The 13,085-nt window shown below is 42.1% G+C and overlaps 1 protein-coding gene across 1 annotated transcript; it reads left to right on the plus strand.

Moving 5' to 3' along the window:
* The first annotated feature begins 7,671 nt into the window (after positions 1 to 7,671).
* LOC147518605 (uncharacterized) lies at positions 7,672 to 9,072 on the plus strand. Its single transcript, XM_086593962.1, has one exon. The coding sequence runs from the start codon at positions 7,672 to 7,674 to the stop codon at positions 9,070 to 9,072; it is 1,401 nt and encodes a 466-aa protein (XP_086450088.1).
* Positions 9,073 to 13,085: the final 4,013 nt, after the last annotated feature.

Here is a 13,085-nt window from a genome sequence, read left to right on the forward strand (position 1 = left end):
GGTGCAAGTTTTAGAATATTTTCTGTATGTATAGCATGCGTGTAAGTTATTTTTTCACAATATTTTTGGGAGATGATAAACGCATTCCTATTGCGACGATTTAGAATTAGTCAATGCATGAATAGGCATTCAATCTCCTTAATTAGATGACTAGGGATGTGGTCTGGCATAAACATTAAACCAACGTTTGCAGCCTTCATCACTTGTGTTGTTGGCTCAGTGATAGATACATGGAAGGTTGCAAATATTTTCGATTTGGTGTCTATCATGATCTTTCTTGTGAGGAAGTGGGGTTTCATTAAAGTTCTCTCACACTGATTATGTTAGATGGAAGGCAAAGAACATATATGATTGTGCCTGGTATCAATGCCAAGCTTTTTGGATGCCAAGAACCATAATATTCATACTTTGGAACTTTATCCCTCTTGCATATATTTCATGGTTATTATAGAATCCACAAAATATAAGCTTGAGAAATTTGAAGTGTGATGAGATACTACCTGCGTACTCATTCATTTTTCTTACAAGTTATAGATTATCTCTATTTCTATGACATGGGTGTATCCCTCACATGCATGACTAACTGTATTGAGGGATTTTGAATAAGTATTGGTTTACCAATTTCCTAATAGTTTACAGTGAGGTAATGGTGACCCCTTTTCTTATATTTCTAATTTCTTTGATGAGAATTGAGTTGTAAATTTTGTTACTTGGAAATTCATGAAACATAGCTTGTGGTGTATAACTATGATCATTCCTAATATTGACGACATTTGAAAATACCTAGTAGGCTAGTACAGTGTTCACTCTGACAAATTTTCTAGTGTACCCAAGGGTATGATCATTACAGAGTGTTTTTCTGATTCAAGGAGTCTATATTGACCAGTGGATATCTATTCACCATAAAGGCTGAGCAGTGTCTTGGAAGTATACCTAAAACACTTGCAACAATCCTACATGGAACCGAAGTTTATAGCTTATGTTAAATCTGGTTCAATGGTTAATATATTATCAAATGTGCACATTGTGATAACGAAACAACTACATTCAAGTATTCATATCTAGTGTTCTTTTAGGTTTTCTGTCCAGGTCCTATTTGCTATGTTGTTTTTTTCTTTTTGGTCCTATTGCTACATGTGTTCAATTTTATTTGTTCGAAGAATTTTAGGAAAAACAAACTTGGGTGCTTTTGGTTCTTGTGTTCAGTAAGCTATTTAAAGAGTAACGCTCCATTAATTTCATTGTTTTTTCTTAGGAAATACAACAATCACCAGTTCGTGATGATTCACACGATATCCGACCTCAATCTACAACTTGTCATTTCAAGAGTTTCTTAACAAAGATTGTTGTTGCAATTGGAGAAGTCTGCACCTACTTAACGACACCTCCAAGTTCGTATAATGTCTGAATCGATGAGATACTTGATGATTTTGCACCGTTGTATGAAGGAGATGGAAGACTTGGAGATATTGTGCTTGGTGACATCATTACTTGGCCAAAAAATTACGTGATTTTTCATTGATGAAACACATATATTATCATGGAGATAGAAATGATTTGAATCGATAAGAATGTATCTTCTTTTGGCGTGCCTTGTAAATCCAAGTACATGGTGTATTATTTTGGTTCTTTGCAGTTGAATGCTTGTCTTGTAACAAGAGTTCAAATACTTTGGTACTATATATGTCAGACTTGCAGGGTTATTGTATATGGTATACTTCAGTGTATACATTTTGGAATGGAGATCTCTTTGGAATGATATAAAGATGTTTTGTAGTTCAGTTTTCTTATGGTTTCTTAATTGTAGTGCAGTTTAAATTTAAATTATGTTGGTACCCAATCATATTAAAGCTGCATGTGGTCTGGATATATTTTCTATATGCATGAACCGTCAATAATAAGAAATTGAAACACATTTGATGGACCTGGACATAGCACTAGACAGCTTGAAACTATTGTTTTAATCACTAAACGATGGCCTTTAACCGTCCCCGAAACACATTTATCGACAGCTTCTAGCTGTCTTTTTAATTTAAATATTAGACAGCTACTAACCGTCGAGAGCAAAATCGACACCATTTTTTACGACAGCCTATGAGACAGTCAGTAGCCATCGATATTGAGCAATCTCGACAGATATAAGCCGTCTTAAATAGGCTATTATGACGTAGTGTAGAGACTTCTTATAGCTCAATGCAAGTATTCTTGTAGCTCAAGTAATTGTAATTTAATTTAATTCTCAACTGATAATTTTCTCCTTGATAAGAAACGAATCTGGACATAAATTAATGTACGTTAATGGCAAGCCATGTGGTTAAGGTTCAGCCTTAGGCACATGAGTTAATAGGCATGTACATTGATCCATGATATTGCAAATCGGGCCTTAGCCTTGTCGATTAAACGAATAAAGTGGAGACCCCTACTAATGGACATACTAATGGACGTTTGCCACGTAAGTGGGGGTCGAAACAGCAAGCCAATTCACTCATACTAATTAACAACTCTTAGTATGACAGGACTGATTGACTACCCATTCCAATTGATTAACCAAAAAACTCTTAGTGTTAGTAGGTCACATGCATGTTAGTATGGGAATGGAGAAAAAATTGATAGGGTTATATACTAAAAGCATTATTTTTATATTAACTCTAATTCTTTATATTTTGAATGAGAATCATATGGGCAAATGTTATGCATATTATATATGTTATTAGTTATATGCATGTGTCTAATACTTTATGTTGTAGATGATATGGTGTGGACACACAAAAGATCATATCATTAGTACCTTATAAAGTATAAGTAATCGTTCACAACCTAGATGGATTTGGACAAACTATTGGTACGGTTGTAGTATAATCTGGTATTAGTCTATCTTGACTATAGGATTACACTAGTACACTTTGTGTGTATTAAACAGGACCAAGTAAGGTTGTTTCTCCTTATACTGACTATATAAGAGAACAAACGCCTCTGTTATTATGGATGATTGTCCTCCTGATCCGGATATAATAACGGGCACTTACGTGCATTGTACATTACTTTAAATCATCAATGAGTGAGATTCATTGGTGAATCAACAAACTCGATGGATTGGGTAATGACATTGTATGTAAGGTGTGCTGTTGATTATAGAAGGAATATGTGTCCCGCAAGAAATCGGGTTGATGATGTCCCCTTGAGGAGCTCAAAAAGATTGTCATGTAAACCCTGCAAGTGGATTTATTCCGACATGACAATGAGGTTGAGTGGTACTACTCAAGGACATAAGAAGTTGATTAATGTAGTTGTCAGTAACTTGACTTAATCAACGGACATTCGATATCTTAAACACGGGGAGATCAACGAGCATATAATATGGAGCCCATAAACGCTGACATGTAATTTGGGATTAGGGCAGTAGTGCAACAATGGCCTTTAGTGGAATAAGCCATTTGTTGACGGACTTGAGCCGTGTGTTCGGGGCGAACATGGAAAGCCCAAGCCCGTCAGGAGGCCCAACCCTAATTTCTCCTCATGGTCCCTGTTGTAGCCTATAAATAGAATACTCTTTCTCTCTGGCCAAAATTCACTATTCACTGGTTCTGAAAAAGAGGCAAGAAAAGTAGATTTGAATTCGTTTCTGATCTTGAGAGAAAGAAAGGGGTTGGTAGATCGTTGTCCACACAACGTCCAATCTATTCTAAAGGAATACAACAGAAGATCAAGAGGTTGATTTCGGATTTGATAAAGCTTGGATTCTTAGAGGTATCTAAATCAGATTCAAAGGTATGTTTTCTATTCAAAATCGTGAGAACCCCATTGATTCCGCTGCGCGTGGTTCTCGCGGTTTGTAGAAATATTGATTCTAAAAATAACGGTTCCTACAAAAATGACCTTGCATGACTATTGTGGATCCAATCATGTGCAGAAAAGAATTCAGCAACCGGTGAAAAGTTACACCATTTGGTTCTGCTAGTATGTATACCACAAGTTGTTTTACAGGTGATGCTACAAACAATATTGTGTTCATTTGAAATGACATATAAGGAAGCCAGGATGACTGATAATGCTATTTACTCCTTCCATGTAGTGTGACACATGAAACCTTATTAAAATTTTGATAACGGTGCATAAAAATAGATAGAAAGACATGAATGCCAAATTCATAGGACAGTACATTATAATACAAAATCCATGGTACTATCCTCAAAATGTAAACTGTAGTGGCCCATTTTATAATAGAGGACTGGGTCAAAGTGGGAGGGAGGCAAGATAAACAGGTAGGCTGAGGGGCAGGGGAATCGGTCCGCGGAACCCTAGGGCGGGCGTAGCCGGGGTACGACTGACAGGAGGCCGTCAGATGAAGGGCTAGCTGGATGGCCCAGATTGAGGGTGAAGGGGTATAAAAAGGAAAGAAGAAGAGAGAAAAAGGGGGCGCTCTGAGGAGAGAAAAAAGGAAAAGAGAGAGAGAGAGAGAGAGAGAGAGAGAGAGAGAGAGAGAGAGAGAGAGAGAGAGAGAGAGAGAGAGAGAGAGAGAGAGAGAGAGAAAGAAAGAGAGGGTGTTGTAGAGAAGTGATTGGGTTACTTTAGACTATAAGAGTTTTTCTGGTTCTTACATTTGGCGCTGTCTGTAGGGAAAACGCGAGCAAGAAAGAGATGGCACCTAAGAAACAAGTAGGGAGACCGAAGAAAATGGCTGTACAGGAACCGATGCCCGAGGTAGTGGTTGGGGAAGAAGGAGATAGAAGATAGGAACAGGAAGTGGAAGAGATGCGGCTTATGAGAGAAGAGATAGGGAGGCTAAGAGAGGAGAATGACGAATTAAGAAGGGAAATGGAAAGGGAAGAAGAAGAGGCGAGTGAGGATGCGGAAAAGGAAGAGAATAATGAGCCGAATCTCATGGAAAATCTAGTAACCGGGTTGACAGTGGAGTAGGTGCAAGAAATGATAAACAACGATAGGGAAGCTAATCGACAGCAGACGAAGGGTCGCGGGGGAGCAGCTAGTCAGGTGATGGCTGGGCTGAGTCGCAACCCATTGGCAGATGGCATTTGGGCTTCAAAAGTCCCAACGTGTTTCAACCAACCTAGATTCGAAAGGTATGATGGAAAGGGTGATCCGGCGGATCACATCCTCCACTTCCGGCAGCAAATGTCACTCTGGCAAGAATCTAGATATGACGGTTTGCGATGTATGATGTTCCCTGCTAGCCTTAAAGGGGGGGCATTGGATTGGTATTATCGACTACCATCTGGGAGTATAAGAAGCTTTCAAGAATTGGAACAGGCATTTGTAGATCACTTCATTCGTCAGAAAAAGCGGGTGGTGGATACTGCGGCATTATTCAACTTGCGATAAAGATCCACAGAGTCAGTAAGGGAATATTTGTGTCAGTTCAAAGCTGAGACATTGAAAGTCAAAAACCTGGATGAAAGGACCACGGTGATTGCATTTGAAAGGGGGCTGTGGCCAGGGACAGGAGTACACCAGTCGGTAGCAAAGAATGAGATTGCAACATTGCATGATCTGTATCCGCGGGTAGAAAAGTATATCTGATATGAGGACAGTATGCAGAAGGAGTCCAAGAGATCTGGGAAGGCGGTGCTATCCACGAAGAAAGATAGGGAAACAAGGAAGGCGAGTGTGTCTGAGAAGGAAAGGGGTGGATACCGCGGATACACGGCGCGGGCCGAAAGAAGCCGAGAAGGGATTAGAAGGGAGAACAGAGAGAGAAAGCCATACCGCGAGGTGGAAGTTACACCCCTAAATAGATCCCTGAGTGAAATACTACCGCTGATAAAGAACATGCAGGGATATGAAGGGCCGCAGAACACACCCGGAGAAATACCTGGTAAACCTTTCTACGCTTACCATCAAATACATAATCATGAGACCGATGACTGCTACGTACTAAAGTGGATGGTTCAGCGTTTGGTGGAAAAAGGAAAGATGAGGGAGTTTATAAGGGGAGGACAGAACGAGGAGGTTATACCGCGACAAGATCGTATCTTAGGAACTATTAACGTGATCTTCAGTGGAGAAGTATTAAGCCATAACGCTCATAGAGACAAAGTGCGAAGAACTGCGAGCATCCAGCAGGTTAATGAGGGGACCGATAGATCGCGAGCAAGAGTGGGGAAAGCGGAGGACAGGGATAGGATAGTTTTTAGTAGCGTGAATCTGCGGGCAGTGGATTCTCCCATGAAGACGCAGTGGTCATCACGGTGGCAATGGGCAATTATATGGTGAAAAGGGTATTAGTGTATTGCGGCAGCACCGTGGATTTGTTGTTCAAAGGGGCGTTGGAAGAAATGGGGATCGATCATAGATAGTTAAGGCCTCCGCGGACTAACTTATACGGGTTCAATGGGAGTATGACTGAGCCAATGGGAGAGCTCTTATTACCATTGACCACAGGTCCCGTGACTGTGTTTGCGCGGTTCATGGTGGTGGACTCGTCATCCCAATACAATGCAATTCTAGGGAGGCGGTGGATTCATGAGATGAAGGTCGTCCCATCAACTTACTATCAAGTGATACGGTTTCCCGCTCCCTCTGGTATGTATGAAGTGTGGGGAGATCAAGTGACAGACAAGAACAATCATAGGGGTACAGTTAAGCGGTTGATCCGAGGGCCGAACGAGGAAAACTCAAATCCAAGGAAGAGGCAGGCATAGCAATTACAATGCGCCGCGGTGGAGGAGAAGGGGGACGCGGCAACAGATCCGAAGACTTTGGATGAGATTGAAGTGGTGAATATAGGAGGGGAGGAAGAGAGGTTTACAGTGATAGGGTCCCGCTTGACGAATGAGTGGAAAAGAGATTTGATTCAGTTCTTGTCAGAAAACCAGGACGTGTTTGCATGGACCATTGAGGAGGTTACTGGGTTGGACCCGGAGTTCTCCTGTCATCGGTTACACATGAGAAAGGAGGCAAAGCCAGTAAGGCAAAAGATGAGGAGTATTAGGCCGGAGTATGCAGCAAGCATTCGCGAGGAAGTCGCGCAGTTAAAAGGAGCCGGAATAATACGAGAAGTAGAGTTCACGGATTGGTTATCCAATGTGGTGGCGGTACCTAAAAAGAATGGCAAGGTACGGATGTGCGTAGATTTCACAGACGTGAATGCCGAGTGCCCGAAGGACAGTTACCCCATGCCGCGGGTGGATGAGTTGGTGGATAGGACAGCAGGATTCGAAATATTTTCGTTCATCGATACATCGATGGGATACAATCAGGCCGCAATGTATGGGCCAGATCAGGAGAAAACAACATTTGTAGTAGAAGGCGGCACATATTGCTACACGAGGATGCCTTTTGGGCTGAAAAATGCTGGGGCCATGTTTCAGCGGTTGGGGGAGAAAATGTTCGAGACCAAGATCAGGAGGGGGATGGAAATATACATTTAGATGGTGGAAAAGAGCATGTCGGAGAGAGAACATTTAGATGGATTGAAGGAAACGTTCGAGATTTTGCGAAAACACAATCTGAAGCTGAATCTAGATAAATGCACTTTTGGGGTGACCACCAGGAAGTTCTTAGGCTACATCGTAAATCATAAAGGATAGAAGTTAATCCAGAACAGATAAGAGCATTGGTAGAGATGCCGTCGCTGCAGAACGTCACAGAGGTGCAGCGCCTCGCTGGGAGAGTCACGGCATTGAATAGATTCATTTCCAAATTATCAAACAAATGTACTGTAGACCGTTGTATCGGTTGTTGAGAAGTACTCCGGACTTTGTGTGGACCCCGGAATGCGAGGAGGCATTTCAAGAGCTGAAGAGGTATTTGGGCAAAGCTCCATTGCTGTCGCAGCCAGAGCAGGGGGAGAAATTGTATCTGTACCTAGGGGCCACCGAGTATGCGGTTAGTTCCGTTATGGTCAGGCTAGAGGACAGAGTGGAGAGGCCGGTGTATTTCCAAAGCAAGACATTGTTGGACGCCAAGACGCGGTATAGCAGAATGGAGAAATATGCCCTGGTCTTGATCTTCTCCACCATGAAGTTGAAACCGTACTTTGAGTCACACTCGATAGTGGTGGTGACCAATCTGCCGCTTAAGCAAGCGTTAAGGGCTGAGAAGTCGGGTCGAATGTTGAAATGGGCAGTGATGCTTAGCTCCTACGAGATACAATATCAGATAAGAACAGAGGAGAAAGCTCAGGCCGTCGCTGAGTTCTTGGCAGAATTCCCAGCAGAGGACCCGACGTGGGGAGAGGAGATGGTCATGGAGTCAGACAAGGAGGGGGTGCCCGATCAACTAGATCCTTGGGATAAGCGGAATGGGTGGAGAGTGTTTGCGGATGGGTCAGCTACAGATGCATGCAGCGGCATAGGGGTGGTGTTGGTTACTCCGGATAATAATAGGATCGAGTTGACCATGAAACTAGGTTTCGCGGCATCCAGCAACGAAGCAGAGTACGAGGCCGTTATAGCAGGACTAAGAATGGCGGAAGATTTGGGAGTGAAAGACTTGATCATGTATTCCAATTCGAATCTAGTGTTATGTCAGGCAAATGGGGGTTTCGCGGCCCAGTGTCAAAGAATAGCCAAATACTTGCAGGTGGTGCATCAAAGAGCTAGCAAATTTACAAAGCTCCAGTTTGTACACCTAGGGAGCGAGGAGAATAGGCATAAGGACGCTCTGGCATATGTGGCCGCCGCCATGCCGAGGGCCGAGGAAAGAACTATAAAAGTAGGAAGACTGGAGAGGCCAAGCACAGAGGAAATAATGGAGGTGTGCCATGTTGCAAAAGAAGGGGGGTGGATGGAGCCCATCAAGCGCTATCTAGAAGGAGGGCAAGTGACTGATAGGAACAAGAAAAGGAGGTTGGAGCAGGTGACTCAGAGGTATGTGTTGATGGAAGGGGAACTGTATAGGAAGAACTTCAATGGACCGCTACTGAAATGCTTGGGGCCGCGATTATCATCAGAAGTACTGGCAGAATTACACGAAGGGAATTGTGGGAGCCACTCCGCAGGGAGGACAACGGCACGTCGGTTACTGACGCAGGGTTATTTCTGGCCTCATATGAAACGGGATGCGGTCAAATTTGCCAAAAGGTGTGACAAGTATCAAAGATTTGCACAGTAGATATTTGCACCTGCGGAGCCCCTGCATAACGTCTCTAGCCCTTGGCCCTTTGCCATGTGGGCATTGGATATCGTCGGGCTATTACCCATGGCTAGCGGAAAAAGAAGGTATATGTTGGCAGCCACGGACTACTTCACAAAATGGATAGAAGTCGTCCCATTGCAGCAGATAAAAGAGACTCAGGTGATTAAGTTTTTGGGGGAGAACATCATATGTCGGTTTGGACTACCATATGCCTTCATTGCAGACAATGGGACACAGTTCATAGGAGCTAGGGTGGCGGCATTCCTCGAAGCCTACAAAGTGAAACAAGGGTTTTCGGCTCCCTATAACCCAGAGGGCAACGGGCAGGCAGAATCTTCCAACAAGACGATATTAAACAATCTGAAAAGAAAATTGGAAGACAAGAAGGGCGCATGGGCTGACGAGTTGAATCATGTTCTTTGGGCTTATAGAACCACTCTGCGGACCACCACCAAAGAGACCCCGTTCGCCCTAGTATACGGCGTCGAGGCCGTGATTCCCGCAGAACTGGTGGCGACTACCAGGAAAACCAAAGCAGTGGAAGAAGGATCAAATTGGCGCATTTTGGCTGGAGATTTGAACTTGGCAAAAGAGAGAAGAGATGCAGCCCGCATCCGTTTGGAAGAGTATCATTGAAGGTTACAGAGGTAATACAACAAGTAGGTCAGACCGCGGAAATTTAAGTTGGGGGAATTGGTGCTCCGCCGGGTGACGCCAAGCACTAAGGAGGAAAAAGACGGGAAATTGGGTCCAAACTAGGAAGGGTCATACACCGTGATGGAGGAAGGAGGGTCAGAACCTATAAGCTTCAAACTTTGGAAGGAAAGCTAATAGCGAGACCTTGGAACGTAAGAATGTTAAAAAAGTTTTACAAGTGAATGTACTAAAGTTCAGAGCAATGTAAAGAGGGTCCCCAGCAGAGGACTAAAGTTGTTTGTAAATATATAAAACCGCAATACTTTTGTGAAAAGAAATATGTTTGTTAGGCGAACTTTCTGAATGAGAACGTGAGCACAAAAGACACATGGGGCAAGGAAAGTGACCCCATTTGTCCCAGAGAGAGTGAAGCAACGGAGGGGATGGGCCCTTCGCTGACAATGGCGTAAGAAGGGGCCCTGAGCAAAATAAGTTGCTCTGCCAGGTCACGGAAGCACCGAGCACGCGGAGCAAGATGAGCCCTCCGCATACCATGGAGGAGAAAGATACATGGGGCAATGAGAGTGACCCCATCTGTCTCCTAGAGAGAGAAAAGCAGTAGAGGGGAGGAGCCCTTCGCTGACAGTGACTTAGGAAAGGGCCCTGAGCAAGATGAGTTGCTCCAGCAGGTCCCGGAAGCACCGAGCACGCGGAGCAGGATGAGCCCTCTGCGGACCATGAAGGTGAAAGACACATGGGGCAATGAGAGTGACCCCATCTGCCTTCTAAGGAGAAAGAAGCAGTAGAGGGGATGAGCCTTTCGCTGACATTGACGCAGGAAAGGACCCTGAGTGAGGTGAGTTGCTCCAGCAAGTCCCGGAAGCACCGAGCACGTGGAGCGGGATGAGCCCTCCGCGGATCATGGATATGAAAGACACAGGGTGGCAATGAGAGTGTCATTGATAAACATAAAAATGCTAGTTTACCTACGAAATGAACGATGAAACTCAATACGCAAGTAAACTAAAACTTTTTACGAGTTTATATTTATCAAGTTGTCTACTCTCAATTCTATCGAAATAGAGTGGAGTAACAAGTTCGTTCCACTCCTAGTTCTCTAGCATGGAATGTTTTCTAATCTAATTAGTCGGTCTTTAAGTCTAATGAGAGGTTTACGAGAGGAATTCTATACTACGAGGTGGATTCTATTAACAAGTTATGAATAACGAAATGAGGGGCAGCTAAGGGTTTTAATCTAGGTAAAGAATTAAAGGGAATTGAATCCACCTTAACTCGACTTAATCCTACTAACAAAGACTCGTCGTGATCCAAATTGAATGCTTAGCATATCAAAATAGTAATTCTAATCCCTAATTATACATGGCATTTCTACCAATTCATAACTAGCATGTGAGCGATTAAACCCATTCTCATGGTGAATTAATCGTTTCTAGAGTGGAATAATTATCACGACGATTTCTAAGTTTAACAAAGATCAAGCGTCATCAAGGCTTCTTCAACCCCTCTAATGGAGGTTTAGCCTTGATTCATACCACTATCATTTTCCATTGATTTAAAACTAAACATCATACCAAAATTCTAACTTGGCTAATTTAACTAACAATACTTCAATCTAATTTAACAATTCAGAAATGATACTCAACAAGAATTAAAATTAGATCTATAAATTGAAATGACAAAATCGAAATTAACAAACTAGCTATTTTATTTATCAAACTAATTAAGAACAATGATTCTAAGAGTTTAATCTAAAACAAGAATTGAATTTAAACTAAACTTAATTTTATTTAATGAAAACTAGATCTAGAATTATCTATTGTTTTAGGTCTAACTAGCTACCATTAACAAAGAGCTAAGCTTTGGTTTTTATATGTTCAGATCCAAAAATCGTGCATGGGCTTGGATCCATGTTTTGGGCCAGAGAATCAGGCCCAAAACCCAATTCTTTCAGTCCAAAAAGGCCTCTTCAGCTGCAGTTGGCTTCAACAGACTTTTTGTCTACTTCTGCTCCTCTGATTGGGTCCAAGCTTAGACCATTGGAAAGCTCTTTCCGAGCCGGTCGTTTTGACATAAGGTAGGTCCAATTCTGAGGTCTGAGTCCAAAGATACGGCCTTCGGAAGTTCTGCTGACTTTGAGTGTTGTTTCTGCCCGCGTCGACTTTTCAGCTTTTGACCGGGCTTTAGAAAGGCTTTGTCTTCTTGAATCTTGGCCTTTAATCACAGAACTCCTTAGCAACCGACCTTTGCTCCTTTATCTCGCTAAAGTGGCACATTTCTGCACATAATGGACTTTGAAGCCTGAAATGCATAAAAACACGAATCAAGATTAACTCTTAATTATTACTCACATAATTGGTCTAAAAGTATGATCATTCATGGGGTTAAAACTACAGTTTTGGGCTCTTATCAAACCACCCCCAAATAGCATTTTGCTTGTCCTCAAGCAAAGATGAGAAATTAGAATAAGTGACAAAAAATGGAGTTCTATCTACTCTCGTTTCGCTGAGTGCGATTGCATTGACCATATGCAACAAGGCCTTAAACCACTAGGAATTCCCTAGTGGACGATTTATAGCCTCATGAGAGTTTTCCAGGGAAGGTACTCACAAACTTCATCTATACTACAACGACTAAGAAATAAAACTATTGTTTCCTCATTCATGTCTCAACTATCTATACATCTCACTAGCAAATGAATAAGAATAACCAAGTCAAAAACCTAAGCTAATATATGCATAATAATCAATCATCTATGATACAAATATATATACTATGAGTAATACTATGAAATGCCTAGCAGGTTCGTTTCTGAAAACTCGGAATAGCGTCCTTAACTAGGTCCTCACATAAATGTCAAGGCGAAAACCACTGATTTTTCTGCTCAAGTTTAAGCTACTCCAAGCATGCATTGGGAACACTTTACCTTACAATCTCAATGACAACAAGGAAGTTCGGAGTCGATCAAACACATCTGCCACTTACTATCACACTAACCTATTTCTAATTGAGCTAGAGGTCTTTATTAGGTGTTGGGGGATTAGGAGATGGTTTAAGAAGGAAGGAAATGGATATTCAAAAGGACAAGTCTGAGATAATAGAGTCTTCATATTATGTAACTTAGAGAAAACCTTGTTATTTTCTTTTGCTTCTATACTTTGTTCTCATCCTTAGCCATATTTTTCTTTTTCTTTCCTTTGGCTTTTGACTCCCTTTTATTCTATTTTTGGAGTTTTTATTTATTTCTATTTTTTTTTTCTTTTCCTTGGATGGAAACTTCTTTTCTTTTTCTGAAGCAACTAACTAATTTTTGTTTTCACAGGTTTTTCTCTTCT

Source organism: Coptis chinensis, chromosome 2, assembly GCF_015680905.1.
Source record: "Coptis chinensis isolate HL-2020 chromosome 2, ASM1568090v1, whole genome shotgun sequence".
Classification (NCBI taxonomy): domain Eukaryota; kingdom Viridiplantae; phylum Streptophyta; class Magnoliopsida; order Ranunculales; family Ranunculaceae; genus Coptis; species Coptis chinensis.